The 22,187-nt window shown below is 40.7% G+C and overlaps 1 protein-coding gene and 1 long non-coding RNA gene across 3 annotated transcripts in view; both read right to left on the reverse strand.

Annotated features, from left to right (window-relative positions):
• LOC104453674 (protein PLANT CADMIUM RESISTANCE 2) overlaps window positions 1-19,104 on the reverse strand; it is a 76,992-nt gene extending 57,888 nt beyond the window's left edge. The window contains exons 1-2 of one of the 2 annotated variants that reach the window (XR_005553229.1): window positions 18,690-19,104; window positions 13,949-14,020 (exon numbers count right to left, since the gene is read on the reverse strand). Coding sequence is in view for 1 of the 2 variants with exons in the window: in XM_018877519.2 (XP_018733064.2) it covers window positions 18,486-18,615 (130 nt within the window). In the remaining variant the exon portion in view is untranslated. The other variant, XM_018877519.2, reaches the window with a different exon arrangement.
• LOC120296311 lies at window positions 13,139-13,816 on the reverse strand. Its single transcript, XR_005553234.1, has 2 exons — window positions 13,689-13,816; window positions 13,139-13,451 (listed from the first exon to the last, which is right to left on the reverse strand). It is a non-coding gene; the product is annotated as an uncharacterized LOC120296311 (long non-coding RNA).
• Window positions 19,105-22,187: the final 3,083 nt, after the last annotated feature.

Genomic DNA, 22,187 nt, shown 5'->3' on the forward strand with positions numbered 1-22,187 from the left:
AACATGCTTTCGGTCTTTCATGTTTATGATTGTTGTGATGGTCCTTCCGAGGGAACTCCGAATGTCAGAACTTGCATACCTACAAAATTTCACTGCAGTGTTGCCCGCAAAATGAATGTTTCTACGCTTCTTGAGGATAGTAAGTGTCCCGCCCCGAACCTCTGATAATGCTAGTACGAGTACCTAGAGGGGGGTGAATAGGTTTATAAAAATTTTCTTGAAGATTGCACAATACTTAGACAGATAAAGGAATAAAAAATCAATCGTAATACTGAGTAAAGGAAAGAGAGAATTAAACACGCGGTTTATAGTGGTTCGGCTTGATACAAGCCTACGTCCACTCTTCTGCACTGACAGCCGATTGGCTGGATTCCACTATGAACAAAAAGATGTTACAGTGTTGATCTTCCTTGATTTCTAGGTGTAGATGATCTACTACACTCGCTCAAGGTGTCACCAAGTATGAACACTCTCTGTGAATACAATTTCGCTCAAACTGTATCGACTAACAATCAAGGTTCTTCAGACTCTGGAATTTTTCTATCAATCACACTCATAAAACAACTAGAACGTCTTCCTTTTATACTCCTTTATGCCATCATAGCCGTTGGCACTTACCAAAGGAATTCCTCCAATTTACCCGTTGGACGGAATCAATTAAGAAGATCATTCGAGCTATTTAAGGAATCGATGATAGCCCATCAATCGTTCGCCCATACAATCAGGATTTTGGTTTCCAAGAATAGAACATTCCAAGAATGTTTCGTCGACCATCGGATCTTCAATTGTTCTTAGATAAGAATCAAAGAATCCGAAATGATTATCCAACCAAGGGATCTTTTCCAGAGGATTTGATCGAATCCCCAACCATATACTTCGGCTTCGGATATCCTTCGCCACTGGATTAGAAAGACTGTCAGTGAGAATAGTCTTGAGTCTTGAGTCTTGAGTCTTGAGTCTTGAGATTACAAAGTCTTGAGACTTTAATCCGTCGATATCCAGACTAGACCTGAAAGAAATGTTTTGTCGCCTTCAAAATATTCTCGGAAAGAATTCTCCAACAATCTCCCCTTTTTGATGGTGACAAAACTTTCTTGTAGATTTGAACAACTTTGACCTGCAAAAACATTTCTCAAGCAATATGGCTAACTCATAAAGATTAATAAAACAACCAGACTCTGCATCCACAGCAAATTGGTTAGTTTTTCATGAGTAATACCATATAACAACACTTGATATAAATGCAACCAGTCAAGCATCAAAATCCACAGCCAATTCAGTCTCACACCCAAGTTCAAGTTCTCAAGTCATACTCAAAAATAAACATAACCACAAAAGTCTAAGTTAAAATGATGTTTGTTCAAATTGGTTCTCCCCATTTTTGTCATCATTAAAAAGAGGGTGAGAAAGGAGTCATGTCTGCTTGGGAATGCACACGATCTGGAAATCTCCCATTGACTGGACTATGCCTTCTAGCCTCTTCAAGTCCTCCCTTAGATGAGCTACCTCCTCTCCTTTGGCATTGGCTTGAATTTGCAGAGCGAGGTCTTTCATCTTGTCCTCCAGGCTGACTGAAGATGCTTGTCCAGCATTCTTCATGGCTTGAATTTCACATGATCGTAGCATATATCCGGCCACGCATTTCCGAGAAGAATATCCATGATGCGATGAAAATCTGCAGAATTATCTCGTCTCGTCACCGGCATGAGCTTTTTCAGATGGAGTAAGAGTATACGATGGCGCTTCTGTATAGTCTTGCAGATTTGGTGTCGACGTATCACCTTCTTCAGGCAATTGAGAAGCTTGAAATTCTTCTGGGTCTGCTAGAGATTGTCTTGGACCTTCACTATCTGCAGCATGAGGTATAGACCTTTCTTGCTCGCCAACTCCCCCTGTCTCTAGGACATCCAAAGGGGAAGAGTGATGATCATGCTCTCAATTTTCCTTCTCTCCAGATTCAGCAGCAGACTTTTCTTTCTCTTCTTCAGCTTCTTTCTCCTTTTCTCTCTCTTCTCTTCTTCTTCTCGCTCTTAGATTGCTCTTCTTCTTCTCCGGTTCTTCCGAAGTTCCCGGCGGGCCGAGACACGTAACGCCGGTTCTTTTCGGTGCATGGATAGTAGGATCTTCATCCTCTTCATCTTCATCCTCTAGGATGAGAGATCTTTTCTTCTTTTTCGATGGGGCTCCAATGGCCTCCTTTCCTTTTCTCTTTGAAGCAGACTGAACTGGAGATTTCACTCTGAATTTCTCCATTGCCTTGGAAAGTTCTTGCAGACGCATCCTCGTTAACATCTTCAATCCTACCACCATCTTATCATACGGTTGAACACAAAGAATTTGAGGCGGTTCAATATTCATGTGTCAAGATCTTGGTCACTGCACTGGGATAAGGCAATTGTCCTTTGTCTTTTGACATTGCTTGTACATATGGAAGAGAATAGTGTGAGGGAGAGAGAACTTCCGTCCTATGTTGATCGCATACGTCAACTTTGCTTCAGAAAGAGACACGGAAGTCTTTGACGTAGACTTCGGTCTAAGACAGTTGATTATAATCTTATGAAGCACAATGTTGATGGCATTCATCCTGGAATAGGTAACTTTCTTCTCTGCGTCCCTATCTTTGACCAGTTCCAGAGTAGTGCGAGCAGGTGAGACTTTGATTGGTAGATAGCGTCCTCGTTCAACTCCAACAATGTCAGCCAACATATTCACATCTACCACGTAGACTTGGTCTCGTACACTGAATGATATTCTATTCGCATCCAGAAAGCTAAGATTTGAATAGAAATAAGCGGTCGATGAGCATACCCGTCCATAGAGTCAAAGCAAAAATTCTCAAGTTGAAACAAATTCAACTTTTCTCTTAAGTTTATTTTGATGGCATCTAGGAAGTCAAAATCGACACTTCTAGGGTTTATCACCCCTCTTTTCAACAACCTGAAATACACTTTTTCTTGATCCTTGGACTTGAACAAATCCATCCGACTTCCTTTCACCTTTGTTGCCACTCCCATTTTCGGTTGAAATTCAAGGAACATTCTGTCATCATCGTTCCCTTCAATTAAATTTTGTCCTGGCATACGAGGATCACTTGGAATGTTCGCAAGTGCGTCCTTTGCTTTTCCTTTCGGGGCAATTCCCAATTCCTCCATTTTCTTCAGAAAAAGATACTCATTCCTATAATTTTTGTCCTTAAGGAAGTCATCTATATAATTCAATGGAGTACCGATGCTTTTCAACGCACGATAAAGTTTATAGATAAAGGAGGGCTTTTGGACTTTTACTGGGTCGGCATCCTCGATTATCTCTTCTTCCAGATTATGACTTGCACCTTGTGGGGCAGAAGGCGTTGAATGACGTGGATGAGAGCGAATCGGACTTTGTCGCTGACTTGTTAAGTCTTCTTCCTCAGTGAGATCGAAGTGAGTCGGTCCCTTCTCCATTCTTTGTGGTCCCCCCTTTGCGATTCTTGATGATTTCCTCGAAGAAGACATCTTTCTTTGTCGATTGGAAGATTCCTTCACTTGCTTTCCCAAGTAAAATGACCACTTTCTCGACGACGAACAAGCAGTAGAAAAAGTATCGGGAGGAGAGTGCCTTTTAGGGTTTTGAAGATTGGGAAAAGAAAAACTGTATATATATAACCCAGTTTTGAAAAGGGAAGTTCAATCGGTGCAAGGAAAGTGAACGATCACTTCTTTTCAAAATCAATAACTACCAAAATTATTCCTTTAAAAAAATAAGTCTTCAAATTTCATGCGGATTATAGAATAACTGAACGAAAGATCGTACCTTTTTCGAGTTAAAATAACTAAATGAAAATTCGTACCTCTTAGATGAAATACAACTTACGGTCTATAGCCACGAATGTCTGAGTCTGAGGATTTAAAGTCTGAAAGATTAGAGTCTTAGAGTTGGTGAGTCTCTAGACTTTAACTTCTTCAAGCTTCAAAATGTTGAGTCTTGAACAAATAAAGTCGAATTGATTTTTCTCCAAAGGCTCTGTGAATATATCCGCTAGTTGACTCTTTGAATCAACAAATTGAATCGAGATTTCTCCATTTTGAATATGATCTCTAATGAAGTGATGTCGAATCTCAATATGCTTTGCTCTTGAATGAAGGATTGGATTTTTGGTGAGATTGATCGCACCGGTGTTGTCACATCCGATTTCGTGCATGAGTCTTCAATCCCAAAGTCTTGTAGCTGTTGTTTTATCCATAGAATTTGCGAACAGCAGCTTCCAAGAGCTACATACTCGCTCGTCGTTGAGAGAGCTACAGTGCTTTGCTTCCTCGAAAACCAAGACACCATCCTGTTTCCAAGTAGTTGACAAGTTCCAGAGGTGCTTTTTCTATCGACTCTGCAACCGGCCAGATCTACATCTAAGTATCCTAGAAGATTAAAGTCTCCCTTCTTGGGATACCGAGACCGATGCTTGAAGATGAGGCAACGTATTTGATAACACGTTTACAGCACCGAGATGGGATTCTCTAGGATCTGATTGAAACCTAGCACAAATGCAAACACTCAACAAAATATCAGGTCTAGAAGTAAAAGAAGATAAAGAAGTGAACCGATCATGCTCCTATACAACTTTTGATCTACTTTCTTCCCTTCTTCATCCTTGTTTATCTTCTGAGAACATGACATTGGTATGTCGGTCTTTTTGCACTTTTCCAATCCAAACCTTTTGACAAGATCATTTGCATATTTTTCTTGATGAATAAAAGTTCCTTCCTTCATTTGTTTCACTTGGAGTCCAAGAAAGAATGTTAACTCTCCCATCATACTCATTTCAAACTAATCCTGCATAGACTTAGAAAATTTCTTGCATAGACTTTCATTAGGTGATCCAAAAATAATATCGTCCACATATATTTGAACAATTAAAAAGCTTTTGCATTCCTTTTTGATAAACAAAGTAGTATCTACTTTACCTTTGACAAAACCATTATGTAATAAGAACTTACTTAGTCTGTCATACCAAGCTCGAGGTGCTTGCTTTAAACCATACAAGGCCTTTTTAGTCGAAGACCGAGTCCGGCTTTGGGTCTTCAAACCAGTGTGGTTGTTCCACATAGACTTCCTCATGAATGAATCCATTTAGGAATGCACTTTTGACGTCCATTTGGAATAACCTGAAATTTTTATAACAAGCAAACGCAAGTAATAGACGAATAGCTTCTAACTTTGCTCTTTGGAGCGTAAGTCTCATCATAGTCTATTCCTTCTTCTTGCGTATATCCTTTGGCCACGAGTCTTGCTTTGTTTCGTACGACTTTTCCTTCTTCATTCATCTTGTTCCCGAATACCCATTTGGTTCCAATAATGCTTTTACCTTTTGGTTTAGATGTCAATTCCCGGACATCATTGATGTTGAATTGTCCGAGTTCTTCTTGCATAGCTTCGATCCAGCTTTCATCGATAAAGCTTCTTCTATGCTTTTTGGTTCAATTTCAGAAATGAGAGCCACAAAGACTAGATTCTTCATGCCTTTTTTGATCTGGTGCGGATTCCTTCATTGATTTCGCCAATAATGAGATCTTTGGGATGACTGGATTTATGCTTCCAAGCATCTGGTTGATCCGCCTCGGTTGATGATCTCTTTCTTTGTTTGAATCTTCATATGCTTCTTGATGTTGAACTTCCAGAGACTGAGATGCTTCTTGAGTTGTAAGCGTTGGAAGGTCTGAAGTAGGTTCGCATTCTTCATACCGAGTCCGGCCGGATTCATCTTGCATTGAGTCTTGGAATTTAACATTCGTTGATTCCTCCACCGACCGGCTTTTCTTGTTATAGACTCGTAGGCTTTGCTTGATGTAGAATATCCAAGGAAGATGCCTTCATCCGATCTTTCTTCAAACTTACCAACTCGATCATTTGCATTTTTCAAAATAAAGCATTTGCAACCAAACACATGAAAGTATGAAACAATAGGCTTTTTACCTTTGAACAATTCATAGGGGGTTTTCTCTAAAATAGGTCTTAAAAAGACTCTATTTATAATATAGCATCCGTTGAAACAGCTTCAGCCCAAAATCGTGAAGAGATTTTACTTTCAATTAAAAGTGTTCTAGCCACTTCTTGAAGAGATCTATTCTTTCTTTCCACAACTCCATTTTGCTCGAGTATATGGAGAGGAAAACATATGATTAAAACCAGATTTATCACAAAATTTCGTAAAATCTTGATTTTCAAATTCACTTCCATGATCTGTTCTTATGCTTGATATTGCACATCCTTTTTCATTTTGAAACTTTTTGGCCAATTTTTCAAAATACGAAAAGGTTTCTGACTTACTTGCAAGGAAATATACCCAAGTAAAGCGGGAGTAATCATCCACAATTACTAGGCAATATTTCTTACCTCCAATGCTCGGGTTCCGGTTGGTCCGAAGAGATCCATATGAAGCAACCGTAGTACATGATTAGTAGAGACATGATTTATTTGCTTAAATGAATTTCTTACCGCTTTCCCTTAATGCATGGAGTGCATGAATCGACTTTTGGTATGGCAATTTAGGTAGACCTCGAACAAGCTTCTTTGATGAGATTTTGGCTAATTGCTTCATGTTGACATGGCCAAGCTTTATGTGCCATAAGACTGCTTCATCTTGAATTGAGATTAGGCATTATGCTTCATTTGGTTTTACATTGAGAAGGTAGATATTTCCATGCCTTCGACCCATGAAAGACTGAGTTGAGTCTTTGCTAATTCCGTAACATATGCCTTCTTGAAAGGAGATCTTGAAACCAAGTATCACACAATTGGCTAATGCTTAGAAGATTGTAGTTAAGTCCTTCCACTATAGAGACATTGCTTATTGTGAGATTTCCAATTTTCACAGTTCCAAATCCCACAATGCTTCCTTTACTGTTTCCTCCAAATGAGACTTTTCCACCATTCACTTGAACAAGCTTTATGAAGCAATTTGAGTCTCCTGTCATGTGTCTTGAACATCCGCTGTCAAGATACCACTTAACTTTCTTTTGACAGGACCTGCATTCAAAAGAGAGTCTCAAGCTTTCTTTGGTACCCAAATTTTCTTGGGTCCTTTGTCGTTAGTAGAATAAGCATTACTAGGCCATACTTTCTTAACAAAGCTTCCAAACCATAGGACACTCTTTTTCAAAATGATCCCGACTGTTACACTTTGAACACCTTAGAGCACTTCAACCTACAGACTTTACAAAGACTTTCTTGAAATGATTTTTGTAAGCCTCTTTTGACGGTCTTTTTTAATTCTTTCTTTTACTTTTGGAAAATCAATCAAAGGAATTGTTTCGCTGTCATACCTAAACCAGACTTGTTAAAATAAGGTCTTTGGACTGAAAGAACTTTTTCAAGTTTTTCAGACCCTATTGAAAATTTCTTTGAAATATTTGATAAGTCAGTTTTTAAGAAAGCATTTTCTTTTGAAAGTTTATCTTCATTCTCCTTAAGAGTAGAAACATTCAAGTCTAAACTTTTCACTTTTTCTTCTAAAATGTTTTCCTTTTGTTTTAAAACTGAGTTTTCCTTTTTAAGTTCGGAAATCCTTTTAGAGAAGTCTTAAGACTAAAACATAGTTCATCAATGTATTTAGAGACTTTGACAGGATTTTATAATCACTTACCTCAAATTCACTGTCTCGAGTCGATCCAGAACCGAGTCCGATTGTGCCATCGACACACTGTGTTGGCATATTCCTCATCACATTCTTCACATCTCGTATCGCTCCAAGTTTCGGCTTTGAGAGCTTTTTCGAGACTTTTCAGCTTTTCCTCTCTTATTCTTCAGAGAGGACAATTTGGTCCGATGTGTCCCTTTTTCTTACATTCGAAGCAAACTACATCTTTGTTTGGTTCCTCATTATCAACAAACTTGGTTTGCTGTTTCGAAGACTTTGTTTCCTTGAGTTGAACCTTCTTCCTCTTCTATTCAGCAATCTGAACTTTCTAATCATTAGAGCAAGCTCCTCATCGTCCGCATCTTCTTCGTAGTCTCAGTATCATCGAATCATCGTTAGATTTTAATGCAATGGATTTCTTACCTCTTGGATCTTCGTCTTCATTAATCCGTTCCACTTCGTAAGACTCGAAGAGTTCCATCGCCTCGTCTACGATAATGGCATAATTCTTTGCGTCTCTCTTATTGAAGTCTTTATATGATTCCAATCCTTGAGAGTCCACGCAGTAGCTTGTTCACCTTCATAGGATCAGAAATTTTCTGTCCTTGATTCTCAAGGCCATTGACAATATCTGAAACGGTTAAACATATCGTTATAGATTCTCCTAGTTTCATTTTGAAGGATTCATATTGACCAAGGAGAATGTTAATTCTGGTCTCCTTCACTGTCCGTCCCTTCATAAGTGATATGTAATATGTCCCTGCACTTCTTTTGCTGTATCACAAGAAGATATTCTGTTATATTCAGTTGGTGATAAAGCACAATATAAAGAGTAAATTGCTTTTGCATCTAGTGCTTGTCTCTTTGTTTATCTCTTCTTGAGACATTCCGCTGGTATCAACAGTTTCTTTCCCTCTTTCGGATGTCGATGCACAAAGAGGAGTAATTCCTCTTTCCACCACATCCCATTCCGAGGATCTTTGACCGTAGAAAAGCTTTCATCTTGTTTTTCCAGATGTTGTAATCTTTTCCATCAAAGTAGGGTGGTCTGGTATTGCTTTGCCCTTCCACCAGCCCTGGTGCTAGCATACTAGCCATGGATCTTTTACTCTGAAGTAAAACACTTCAAATAAAGTGAGAACACAAGCTCTGATACCAATTGATAATGCTAGTACGAGTACCTAGAGGGAGGTGAATAGGTTTATAAAAATTTTCTTGAAGATTGCACAATACTTAGACATATAAAGGAATAAAAAATCAATCGTAAGACTGAGTAAAGGAAAGAGAGAATTAAACACGCGGTTTATAGTGGTTCGGCTTGATACAAGCCTACGTCCACTCTTCTGCACTAACAGCCGATTGGCTGGATTCCACTATGAACAAAGAGATGTTACAGTGTTGATCTTCCTTGATTTCTAGGTGTAGATGATCTACTACACTCGCTCAAGGTATCACCAAGTATGAACACTCTCTGTGAATACAATTTCGCTCAAACTGTATCGACTAACAATCAAGGTTCTTCAGACTCTGGAATTTTTCTATCAATCACACTCATAAAACAACTAGAACGTCTTTCCTTTATACTCCTTTATGCCATCATAGCCGTTGGCACTTACAAAAGGAATTCCTCCAACCTACCCGTTGGACGGAATCAATTAAGAAGATCATTCGAGCTATTTAAGGAATCTGATGATAGCCCATCAATCCTGTTCGCCCATACAATCAGGATTTTGGTTTCCAAGAATAGAACATTCCAAGAATGTTTTGTCGACCATCAGATCTTCAATTGTTCTTAGATAAGAATCAAAGAATCCGAAATGATTATCCAACCAAGGGATCTTTTCCAGAGGATTTGATCGAATCCCCAACCATATACTTCGGCTTCGGATATCCTTCGCCACTAGATTAGAAAGACTGTCAGTGAGAATAGTCTTAAGTCTTGAGTCTTGAGTCTTAAGTCTTGAGATTACAAAGTCTTGAGACTTTAATCTGTCGATATCCAGACTAGACTGAAAGAAATGTTTTGTCAGCTTCAAAATATTCTGGAAAGATTTCTCCAACAACCTCGAGCGCGCGCACAAGCCTTGGTGGTCAATAGAATTTCGCAATGTTACTAGGACTTGTCGCCAACCCTTTTTATTTTATTGCACATGTGGAAGAGAATTAACTAATCCCCTGACAATGACATACATGAGATAGAAAAACAGGACAACCAATTTCAAATCAAATATACTTTTATAAACACTTCAAGCTTATACATAAGGTCTATGTCATAAAGAACTACTGAGCCACCTATGCTCCTAACTCTTTCGCTTCAAGCTCCTGGCTCTTCACACTAGGGACTTGAAAATGGTTATTCAATAACTAGTGAGATATAAATCTCAGCGAGTTCCACCCCTAAGCCCCAGTTAGTACATCAACTCAACTCAAGGTATCTATCTAGAACTACCCCATCACAAGCAACAACCAACAGTCGATTCGCATACAACCTTATCTGGTATGCCATATCCTGCACGTTATATTTCAGCACGATAAACGCAATGCACATGGCCATTAGATGATACATTTCATCAATTACATACGAGTCGCATCACAATCGATCTCACCTGACCATTGCCATACCCTGTATGTTATCGATTCATGTGTGCGTGCCATAAACAATGTGCTTAACTCGTGTATGACTGAAATCACAAATGCTATGATTCTCATGCATTCTTGCACATCATCATAGTTCAGAAACACAATGCATATACTCAATGCATACAATAATCGAAACGCCTTATCCACTCAATTAATCACAAGGGTCTCAACCTAATCAACTCAAACAATCATGCGTTCCACTTGTTAATTAAGCCACTCAAGGCACTGCCAAATCCATGTTCAACAGTCTACTGGCATAGCCAGACATCGTCTCTTCCCCATTGAGCACAACTACGTCACAAAGACGGCTTCCCTAAAGGGGCATAGGTTCAGAATCTATTGTGACCTGAGTCACCTACTCTTTAGTTTGGTGTCCTTCTGGCATAGCCAGGCGTCGTCTCACCACCATTAAGCACAGTGACGTCCATATCTTAATAGACGGCTTCCCCGAAAGGGCGTAGGTCCAAAATCTACTGCAACCCGTTACCCTAATGCATGGGTAACCCAAAAGTGGGATTTAGTAACATCCGGCTTAAAAGCTTGAGACGGTTTCTCTTTAACCAACATACAACCAATCAATCTCGGCCTAGGACACCGTGAATCGCACTCAATGTCTCCATTAAAATGGTGATCTTGGCTTATTTTCTTTGTATTAAAAACATCTGAGAAAATAGGCGTGTGTGAGTACAGTCAATTCGAACTTTGAAAAGCAATACTCTTCTTTTTTTTGAAATCCCACGGTTAGATATAGTCATTAAAACCACTTTCGATGTTAAAACCCAACACTCGGAGTTTTATGAATAAATACCAAAATTTCCAATTACCACACAATTGCACAATCATTACTCAATTCATGCGGATGCCATGCATTTTCACATCCATTTACTTCATAAAATCAACACACATGAATTTTAGACACTTTTTGCATTCTGGATGAATAGTGCACGTGAATAGTACTCAATGAACAGTAATTTGTGAAATAGTATCGCGTGAACAGTGAATTTCCAGAATTTAATAAACAATCAATTAACTTCATAAATCATTAAAAACATTAATTAAAGCAACCATCAATTGATTAAAGCTAAACATACTTAATACCCACATAAACCACATTAAGCAAATAAACAAGATTAAGCTAGACTAATCTAATCCATCCATCTAACCACCTATCTTAGGGCTAATACAACTTAATTAAATCACCTAAACTAGAATTAAATCTAACTAAATCAACCCTAAGCAAGTTTAGGCACTAATAGAAGGATTAGGAGCAAAACTCACTCGTTAAGTGGATCGGAGGCATCGACGCAGCGGCAATGACGGTGGCTACGCACCGGGACCTCTATCACGACGATCCAAGGTGGTCCCAAGCTCAAAACAGCAACCATAGCCTCTGCCTCCCTCTGAAGCTCTGGAAAAACAGCACTGCTGAAGAATAAAACAAGTTGAACGGCTTGGCCAGAGCTCCGATGAAGGGGGTGACTAGCAATTGGCAGCACCCGGGGGTCTTGGGAGTCTTGTAGGAGGTTGGGATGGGTGGAGGAAGGACCGGAATGGGAGAAAAATGGCCGAAAACGTGAAACAATACAAGCTGCAGGTGGACTGACGGACCGGCGACCGGCGGCTTGCGATGGCCGTACATGACGGTCTTCGACTCCGTTCGAGACGAAATTAGGCTCGTTGGAACTGTCTGTATCTCCCGGTCACGGTGATGGGTGGCTCGTTGGCTGATTCATCTAGGAAGACCACTTTTTACTCGATTCTTCACCGAAGGGTAAGCTGGAGCAGAAATTGGAGAAGAAGAAAATGGAGGAGAGAGAAGCTGCGACAGTTGGGAGGTCGAATGGGGGAGAGAGAGAGAGAGATGTGAGGGCTGGTTGTCTTCCTCAACAAGCCTCTTCAATGCTTACCCAACTTCCCATGCAAGTTTCCCCTCATCTTCTCTCTTTTCCTTGCCCTTATCCAAATGCTTTTAGGGGCAAAATGGTAATTTTCACATTGCACAAATTACCAATCTGACCTTGGGCTGAAATTGATGTATGGGCCTAAGAAATGGTCTTGGAAATGAATAGGAATGGGCTTGGGAATTGGTTGGGCTTGAAATGGTCAAGAATTGGCCCATGGGCTTAGAAGATGAATAGTTGGTTTGGCCCAATTGGCTCATTTGCTTGACTTAGGCCCATTTGGTGGTTGTCCCAACTTGGGCCTAAGGCCCACATTGGCTTGGCCCGGCTTACGTCCTCACGAGCTCGCTTCCTTGGTCCGAAAATCTCTTTTCCAATTGCTCGGCTTAACTAGCTCTATCGACTGTTTGATGTGGCTTCATCAAAAGTCTGTCCCGGACATTTCCGATAATCCAAAGTCCAATCCTAAGTTCTCTTGCTATGTCAATTTCGCCAAATGTCATTTTAGTTTCAACTCAGACTGACGGGCGGCTCCAAGGGTTCACGCATAACTAACTTGTGCCAAACCACGTTCAAGACATCCCGACGCATGGACATCATTGACTGCATGAAATTACGGAGAACAGATTCTTATTTGAAAGTACACGATCAATAAGGATAGATATAGGGTCGTTCACAGGTTTGATAATGGTAAATGGAATCACCCATCGTTCCATTATTCTCTGTTCGCAAATCAACTTCTAGTCGTCCTTAGAATCAGCATGCCTATCTATAGGATCATCCTCACGCAAATCTCATGGTCAAGTCGTTTTTCCAAGTCGAGTCCTTTAGTCGTACGAGTTCTGTCCTCATTAGCTTTTCCCCTCAAGGTCAGTATCTCAGGAGTGATCAATTTCGAGTGAAATCAACCAATAATGTATTGACGAAATTTACCTTCACTTGTCCTTCAGAGGGCTCAAATTTTAGGATGTCACAATAAGTCATGTTGTCAAGCAAGCTTTTAGTATATTGATGTACTAGTAATATGCATGGTACCAAAGCGATGGATGCTCCATGTTTGATTATACTGTCAAATGAAAGATAAAATCGAAGGGAAAAAAAGAAAAGAGGCCCTCAGGACAGAGGGCAGTGATCCCTCGAGGGTTTTTACTAGTGTAGACTCTCCAACATAGGGTTCAAATTTCTGGAGCATCCAATCCAAGTTGAGGTGATCTTGAATCTTTACCTCATCATGCCCCCAGGAGGGAATGGAGTCATTGGGATTCCTCTGTTCTGCCTTTCCATGTTCATATGCCATCCTAAACATGATCATGAAAAATGAAGTTTAGGAATGAAATCATCAATCCATTTTTTTTCTAATAATCTCCGTCATCGGAAGAACCCTATTTAGTTTACGGCATAGTATGATACAATGCTTGTAATTTAGGACTATTTACTGTATGATAATTGATTGTCTCAAATTGTTCTAGAAATCCGCATTTCCGGGGGAACATCATTTCGTGCAGGTTGATTAAAAGGATGAGATTTATGCCTACCAATGGACATGTCGAATCCGCGCTTTTTGAGCTCACGGTACTCCAAGGTTAAAGCACAGGATTCGCAGCAGAAATGGACTAAGCAATCGGCGCAAGGATCCTCTTGCAGTTGGTATTGCTGTCTCATCTTGGTGTGGTAGAAGCAGGAGTAGCAGTAGCTCCGTGGACAGGGCATGCTGCAACAAAAACTGTTCCGAGTGAGCAAGTCTAATAATGTCGATCCTTCTTCAATTTGTGCAAATGCGATTGATTCTACTTACAAACCGATCCCTGATCAGCAATCTCTGCGATTCACCCGAATGTGATGCAGGGGCACCAAAATGACAAGCAACCTATGAGATTAACAAGTTATCAACCGTCATGAGCCATAGATAACACCAATTTATCTCTAGATCCACTTAAACTCAACTAATACCAATGTTGTTGCGCGCGTGCGGAATATAGACGGACCAAGCAAATCGGATAAAATGGTCGGAATGAAGGAAAGGAAATCAGACACCGGATTTACGTGGTTCGATCCGAATATCGGAACCTACGTCCACGGGGAGAGCAGTACGGAATTCTACTATAGAAACAAGCGATACACCGGAGATTACAATCACTCGAGTACTCAAATACACTCAGTGTTTCCCAGCCCCAAATTACACCCAAATAATTCACACAGTGTTTAGCCCCTCACAATTCCTAGTGAAATCTCACTCAAGGAATTAAACAAATTCTACTCACAAGAATTTAACTGACTAAAACACTCGGATGTAATTTCAACGAGAAAATTTCTCTCTGCCGAGAGCTTTTGAAGCCTCACAACTTCTCTCTTCAGCTCTCTCTCTCGGCCACCGAAAATAACTCAGCTCGGCGCCATCTTCTCCTTCCCTCCTCTACCTTTTAAGGACGAAGTGAGACAGAAAATGTGAAACTCATTCGGTGCTTGCAATCACCACTGACGCCCACCAAAATTTACGGGCACGCATGCATGCATGGGACGCATTTAATAAGGCAGAAAACTTGCGCCCATAATTCAAGCGCGAAAGAAGGATGGCCGCCGTCTTCCAAGACCATCTCCACGACATTGAACTCCTTCAAGTAATATTTTATCCTTTCTTTCCTTCTGTTGGTGTTGGCTGAATAAACAAATGGCAAAGGAAAGAAACAAGGAGAAAGAAGACAAAACAAGCCTACAAACTTTTACTTTTGTCTTGGTCTTCAACGTCCACTTCTTGCCATGCATGCACGTCCATGTGCATGCAATTAAAGAGGTAGAATAAAATAATGGTCTTCCCCTCTCGCGGCTGCATGCTCTCTTCATTCTTCACGCTTGCGGCTCATAGATCCGCATGCGATCTTCTGACAATTTCGGCCAATTCACATTTTCTGCCGACTCGCACGTGGTCGAGTTCACTTATTCTCGTTCAACGGGCTCAAATCGAGACATATTTTCAACAATCTCCACCTTGGCTCAACGTTTGAGCCAAATCATAATCGGTTAGTGGACACCTCGCTACTACTCTCCTACAGCCCCAACGGGCTCAACCGCCACAGAGTGCTTCCAAGTTCAAGCCGCGCTTGAACTTTCCCATAATCGTGGACCTCATCAAGACACCAACTCCACCTACATAATTAGCTACTCCACAAGGATTTTCTGACATAACCTCCTATATCACAGATAAAGCAAAACCATCATTGCTTCCATATCTGACAGAAGGTCGAACACGCACCTTGTCAAATTCAGCAGCTACAGCAACTATTGGCTCTATTGGCTCCACCTCACTACAAGCATCATCCGTGTTGATTATTACGCTAGTACTCGCTACCTCAGGAGTTTCTGGTTGCAACTCCACCTTGAGCTGAACATCGTCCAGATCCGTATTAACACTGCCAAAAACACTCCTATCCAGAAGTACTGGAGACTTGTCAAAGGTAACTTCTCTACTGTCAACAGGTGAATTTATATCCGGGCACCACAACTAATCGCCCCACTCACCTTGTGCATAGCCATGGAATATGCACCTTGCCCTCCCATCGAGCTTACCATCACTCACTCAAAAATAACATGGGCAACCAAACATTCTAAAAATAGAATAACCAGCAACGTTACCTGACCACACTTCTTCAGGAGTCCGCCATTCAATAGCAGTTGATGGGGATCTATTCACCAGGCAGCTTACCGTACTAAGCACATCAGCTAGGATTCTCCTAGCAACAGCAGCACTAGAGATCATTTTTCGAGCCGTCTCTAGTAATGTTCTGCTTATCAATTCTGCAAATTGTTGTGATTTATTGGCACTAGTGCGATGTTTCACTATGCCCTCTTCCATGCAGAATTTATTTACCAGCTCCGAGCAGAACTCCATGCTATTGTCAGTCCGCACATGCTTGATCGACTTACCAGTCTCCGTCTCGATCAAAGCTCTCGACTGCGTGATCCTGACACCAGCATCAAACTTGTGCATCGGCACAAACACCCAGGTCTTCCTCGAGCAGTCAAAAGACTCTCGAACAGATGCATCTAACGTCTCCGGGGCAAAACCTGTCACTGTCTCACCTTGAAGTTTATACAGGCCTCCGTGCTTGATTCCTTTCATTATCGCCAGGGCACCTCGAACAATCTTCAGAACTCCACCTTCTGAAGAATACCTGCAACCAGCTGAATCTAGGGCACCCAAGGAAATTAAGTTCTTTTTCAATTCTGGAACATGTCTTACTCCAGTCAATGTCCTCACAATACCATCATGCATTCTGATTTTAATATCACCAACACCCACAACATCGCACTCAACGTTGTTCCCTAACTAAACTTTACCACTACCCGTGCACTGATAAGTGATAAACAAGTTCCTATTTGGTGTAACGTGAAATGAACAACCAGAATCCATTATCCATCAGTCAAATAACGAGTCCTCAGTGACAGACAAGACACAATCGACACCATCAGAATCATTCTCAGCTACAGCTGCAACATTTTCTGTAGACTCAACTCTAATTCCTTTACCCTTTTTCATTTTTCAGCTTAAAACAGTCTCTTCTACGATGCCTACTATTGCCACAATTCCAACAGACAATCCTACCAGTTCTAGACTGACTTCGTCTGTTCATATTCTTGCTAACACGTGTGCTAGTTCTTCCTCTACTTTCACCTACTAAAGCAGTAGACACAGGTTCACAAGATTCTTTCCTACGAATGTCTTCACTCATAATCAAATCACGAACCTCATCAAACATCAAACTTCTTGACCCAGAGGAATTACTAACAGCAGTAACAGTAGTATTCCAACTATCAGGCAATGAGGATAATAAAATCAATGCACGTACCTCATCTTCAAAGTTAATCTCAACCGAACTCAATAGGTTAACGACCTCATTGAATTCCTTGATATGTTCAGCTACTGACGTACCTTTGCCCATCTTTAAGTGAAACAGACGTCGCATCAAATAGACCTTGTTAATTGCAGAGGGTTTCTCGTACATATTCGACAGGGCTTTCATCAGTCCCGCAGTGGTTTTCTCCTTCACGATGTTAAATGCAACGTTACGAGACAACGTCAGCCGAATAACACCCATCGCTTGTCTATCCAGCAATTCCCACTCGGCATCCTTCATCGAGTCTGGTTTCTCCCCATATAAGGGTAAGTGCAAATTTTTTTGGTACAGACAATCTTCAATCTACATCTTCTAGAAAGCAAAATCCTTCCCATCAAATCGGTCGATTCTCACCTTTCCTTCTTCCATAGTCACCGATTCGCTTCACGTTAGCCAAACCAGGCTCTGATACCACTTGTTGTTGCGCGCGTGCAGAATATAGACGGACCAAGCAAATCGGATAAAATGGTCGGAATGAAGGAAAGGAAATCAGACACCGGATTTACGTGGTTCGGTCCGAATATCGGAACCTACGTCCACGGGGAGAGCAGTACGAAATTCCACTATAGAAACAAGCAATACACCGGATATTACAATCACTTGAGTACTCAAACACACTCAGTGTTTCCTAGCCCCAAATTACACCCAAATAATTCACACAGTGTTTAGCCCCTCACAATTTCTAGTGAAATCTCACTCAAGGAATTAAACAAATTCTACTCACAAGAATTTAACTGACTAAAACACTGGATGTAATTTCAACGAGAAAATTTCTCTCGCCGAGAGCTTTTGAAGCCTCACGACTTCTCTCTTCAGCTCTCTCTCTCGGCCACCGAAAATAACTCAGCTCGGCGCCATCTTCTCCTTCGCTCCTCTGCCTTTTAAGGACAAAGTGAGACAGAAAATGTGAAACTCATTTGGCGCTTGCAATCACCACTGACGCCCACCAAAATTTACGAGAACGCATGCATGCATGGGACGCATTTAATAAGGCAAAAAACTTGCGCCCATAATTCAAGCGCGAAAGAAGGATGGCCGCCGTCTTCCAAGACCATCTCCACGACGTTGAACTCCTTCAGGTAATATTTTATCCTTTCTTTCCTTCTATTGGTGTTAGCTGAATAAACAAATGGCAAAGGAAAGAAACAAGGAGAAAGAAGACAAAACAAGCCTACAAACTTTTACTTTTGTCTTGGTCTTCAACGTCCACTTCTTGCCATGCATGCACGTCCATGTGCATGCAATTAAAGAGGTAGAATAAAATAATGGTCTTCTCCTCTCGCGGCTGCACGCTCTCTTCATTCTTCACGCTTGCGGCTCATAGATCCGCATGCGATCTTCTGACAATTTCGGCCAATTCACATTTTCTGCCGACTCGCACGTGGTCGAGTTCACTTATTCTCGTTCAACGGGCTCAAATCGAGACATATTTTCAACAACCAAAGTGGTATAAGATCATTCGATTGCTAAATTCTGATAACCCCGCGACACTAGGCAATTGCAATTGGATTCTCCAGTCTATAAACTGTCCGACTTTTCCTCGTAGATGTCGCCCAGTAGTTGTATACATGGCATAACTGTTCTATCAAATGTTAATCCACCTCTAAACCAAATGGGTTGCGAGGAAAATTCGAGAGGACTTACAAGTTGGAACGTCGTCGAAGCAACTGAAAAGCCCGGAGGACCAAGGCATGTTGTTAATGGGTCGAGCTTGAAGACCCGCAGGGGGCAGAGGATTGTTCGGGGCCCCGAAATTCGCATAACTTTGGTTCATGGATTGCACCGGAATGCCATCCACGGGTGGTGGCGGTGGCGGAGCGGAGGCACCGGGCTTCTGTGGCTAGCCATCAGATGCGTTCGAGGAGTACATAGCTTCAATCCGCAACTACAGATACCGGCTCCACCGATCAAAGAAGGACGACACGACACAGCGAAAGATCGAACCAGGAAGTGAATCGGGCAAGGGCTAGAGAGGGTTGAAAGATGAGATGTTAGGTGAACTGCACATGATGTATACGTCCTATTTCTATGCATCTAACACTCATATATTTGCGTAAAAGAGGGGTTTCGTCAGCGAATGCTTTCACCAGAAGCGGCCGTGACCAAGCAAGTCGTTGATCCGCGTTCGAATCTTTTTGCTGGTCGCGGCAATGACGATGCGCCAACTTTGACGGTTGATGGTTAGTTGAAAAGTAAATGCCTTGTTTAAGCTCTAAGCCATAGTCGTGCGATTAAGCTACGTATAGACTTATAGTTTAGTGCTGTGGGAAACGTTGACAATGGTGTAAATTGAGACCAGGTCAGGCAGTTTCGTATGTAATTTCGTTTTTCCTATCGTGATTTTTTTGGACCAAGTTCAGGTTCTAAAGTTGGACGCGACTTCGCTCTCGTGACGCGACTGTCACACTTTCACAGGGATCGCGACCTCGTTTGTTTCTAGAACACCGAACGTAGTTTCGAAAGGGGTTTGTCACCTATAATTAGGTGCAATGTTGTTATCAAGATAGCACAGGGCTCAGCAGCTTTTGTTACGTTCCTTTTGGGATTCCGAGGTGAATGTAGGGAGAACTCCATGGAAGAGAACGGTTAGAGAACTCGGCCTTAGGCGAAGGGATAACTGATTAATTTTTCCAACTGGCCTAGATTAGATTTGTTGGATAGTGTGGATGGCCATTGATTCTATGGGGTTGTGTTTTAGTCCGTGAGAAACGGGTCGGGATTGTTGAGAAGATGCTCGATCTGGCAAGGGCGTCGTGGCTCTTGCCCAGTGGCCATTGACCCTTGCCCGGTCTCATTTTTTTTTAAATAAGAAAAAAATATTTAAAAATTACAAAATTGTTCACGTTTGTGCTAGTGATATCATGTAGGATGCTCAACATTCACATTAGTGATTTTGGCAAAAATCAGTTATATAGACTTCACTGGTAAATTATCAAAATATTCAGATCTCAATGGATCAAAACTGAAAGATTTAAGATTGAATTGGTATATGTATAATAAGTTTATGATTTTTTTTCCTATTTTCATCACATCAGCAAGTGCAAATATTGTCAAGTTGGGATATCCATCGAGTTTTGACTCGCGACTTACCTTGCTGATAAGATTAATGAGGTATTAGGTGGGATTGTTTTACTTACTTAGGCAAGTGTCCATTTCATAGAAGAACATATAGGCTTATTTTTATTTTTTCAATGTGGATATCCTTTCGTATATTGACTAGATTCTTCGCTCATGTTGGATGAGCTTTTGCGCATTGACTTATTATGATGCGATTGAGTGAAATTTTATGAAGCCACTTTATTCACAGGAAAAAAAAAAAAAGAAAAGAGAACTTGTATCAAGCCTGATGTGTCATGAGGAAAATTGAGATAGCTTATACAGGGTAAATGCCCTCTTGCCTCTGACCCTGGTCACGTCCTAATATGTTCTCCTCCTTTCTCTTCATCGAGCATCTGATCGAGGAACACGACGCCAAATTGTTCCGATCGCAACATCAATCCAACTATGTATCTAGACCATCTATAGCTTGGTGTCGTAATTCATGTACGTGATTTCATAAAATGTATACCATTTCCTTCTTCGAGAAGGACAAACAACAAAACTTATGCTGATAGATCGTGCATGTTACCATTTGCTTTAAAAGTGAAAGCCGATGGAGTATGATGCATATAATATCTTTTCGATATGGTAACCGGCTTCTCCCAAGAGAAGGGCGATAAGATGATGAAAGCAATGTGCACAAATCTGGTATGGATTGCCGAAACCAAGCTTATAATTAATTCATGTCATGCTATATCTATATGATTCAACCAACTAAAAGTGGGAGTTTGTGTATGGAGTTAAAGAATACATTACATGCCAACGACGGATATGGTCAACTCAAGGAAAATGGACATTGGATCCAAGCTATTTTTATTTCCTATTCACATGTAAACAAAAGAATAATGATACAAATGGTTATTGAACTTTGATCCAATATGCAATTTAATCCCCTGAACTTTTAATTTGCTTAATGTAGTCTCTAACTTTGGGCCAATTTGTTATGTTGTTCCTGAACTTTTACTACATGTTTAGATATTCAATGTTGTCCTTACATTAATTCAAGATCAGTGACAACATTGAATATATATAAAAAGTTTAGCGATCGCATTGCACATAGAGCTAAAATTTGGGGACCATATTGCATATTGGACCAATGTTTAGAAATCATTTGTATTATTTTCCCCATAGACAACAACAACAAGAATAAAAAAATCAATCTAACGATAACTCAATCACCTTGGTATTGTCATGGCCGGCATCCTTGATCGGCCACCCAGAACTTAGGTTATCTTAGTTCCCATTTAAATCATGGCCAAAAGAGAGAGTTCACATTACTATAGAATTTTATCATTGGAGTATGTATTTTGACCGAATTCATTCGTTATACCCTCTTTAGCAAAAAGCTCGTATATTAGTAAAAGGCTTGAATTCGACCAAGTCAGCTAGGGATGAGATTGATGCAGTAGTGGGGAAGCGAGGGAAGCATCACATTGCATTATATTGTCCAGTTTTCGGCAATCTTTTTTTCCCACTTGAATTAGCAGCAGTTGACGCATGAATCGGCAATGAGTCTTCTTATGCATCAGATCTTTATTGACTGTGTTTTTTTGAACTGTTGGTGTTGAATTTGGACCATGCACCTAAGAGAGAAATGTTATGTTTTCATGTTATATGATTGGGATCATACTGCAGGAACTTTCTGACGAGGAGCTGATAGCCTTATAATTGGGACATCATATCTGTAATAGTTGTAGCACTACAAAAGGGTTTAGCAAATGGCTTTGTTTTCGCGTTTGAGGAATTTGCTAGCTTTTATGTAATACAAAGAGTTCATTACATACATAAGCTACTGATACAATGTTTCTTATCATGAAGAGAGGAACTTCTAAATTTATGACACAGAGGTCCATTTGTCTACCGAATCTGATAAGTTTCTTCAACTCTCACGAACGTTGCTTAATGCTTGGGGTCGCGCTTGAGGCCCATATTTGGTAATCACCTCTCCTACAACATGTCATATACATAATCAAAACTTTACCTGCCAACTACAGGAAGACCAAAGAAGCTGCTTAGATTTCATACCAACGTTAGCATGGAATC

This window comes from Eucalyptus grandis, chromosome 7 (assembly GCF_016545825.1).
Source record: "Eucalyptus grandis isolate ANBG69807.140 chromosome 7, ASM1654582v1, whole genome shotgun sequence".
Classification (NCBI taxonomy): domain Eukaryota; kingdom Viridiplantae; phylum Streptophyta; class Magnoliopsida; order Myrtales; family Myrtaceae; genus Eucalyptus; species Eucalyptus grandis.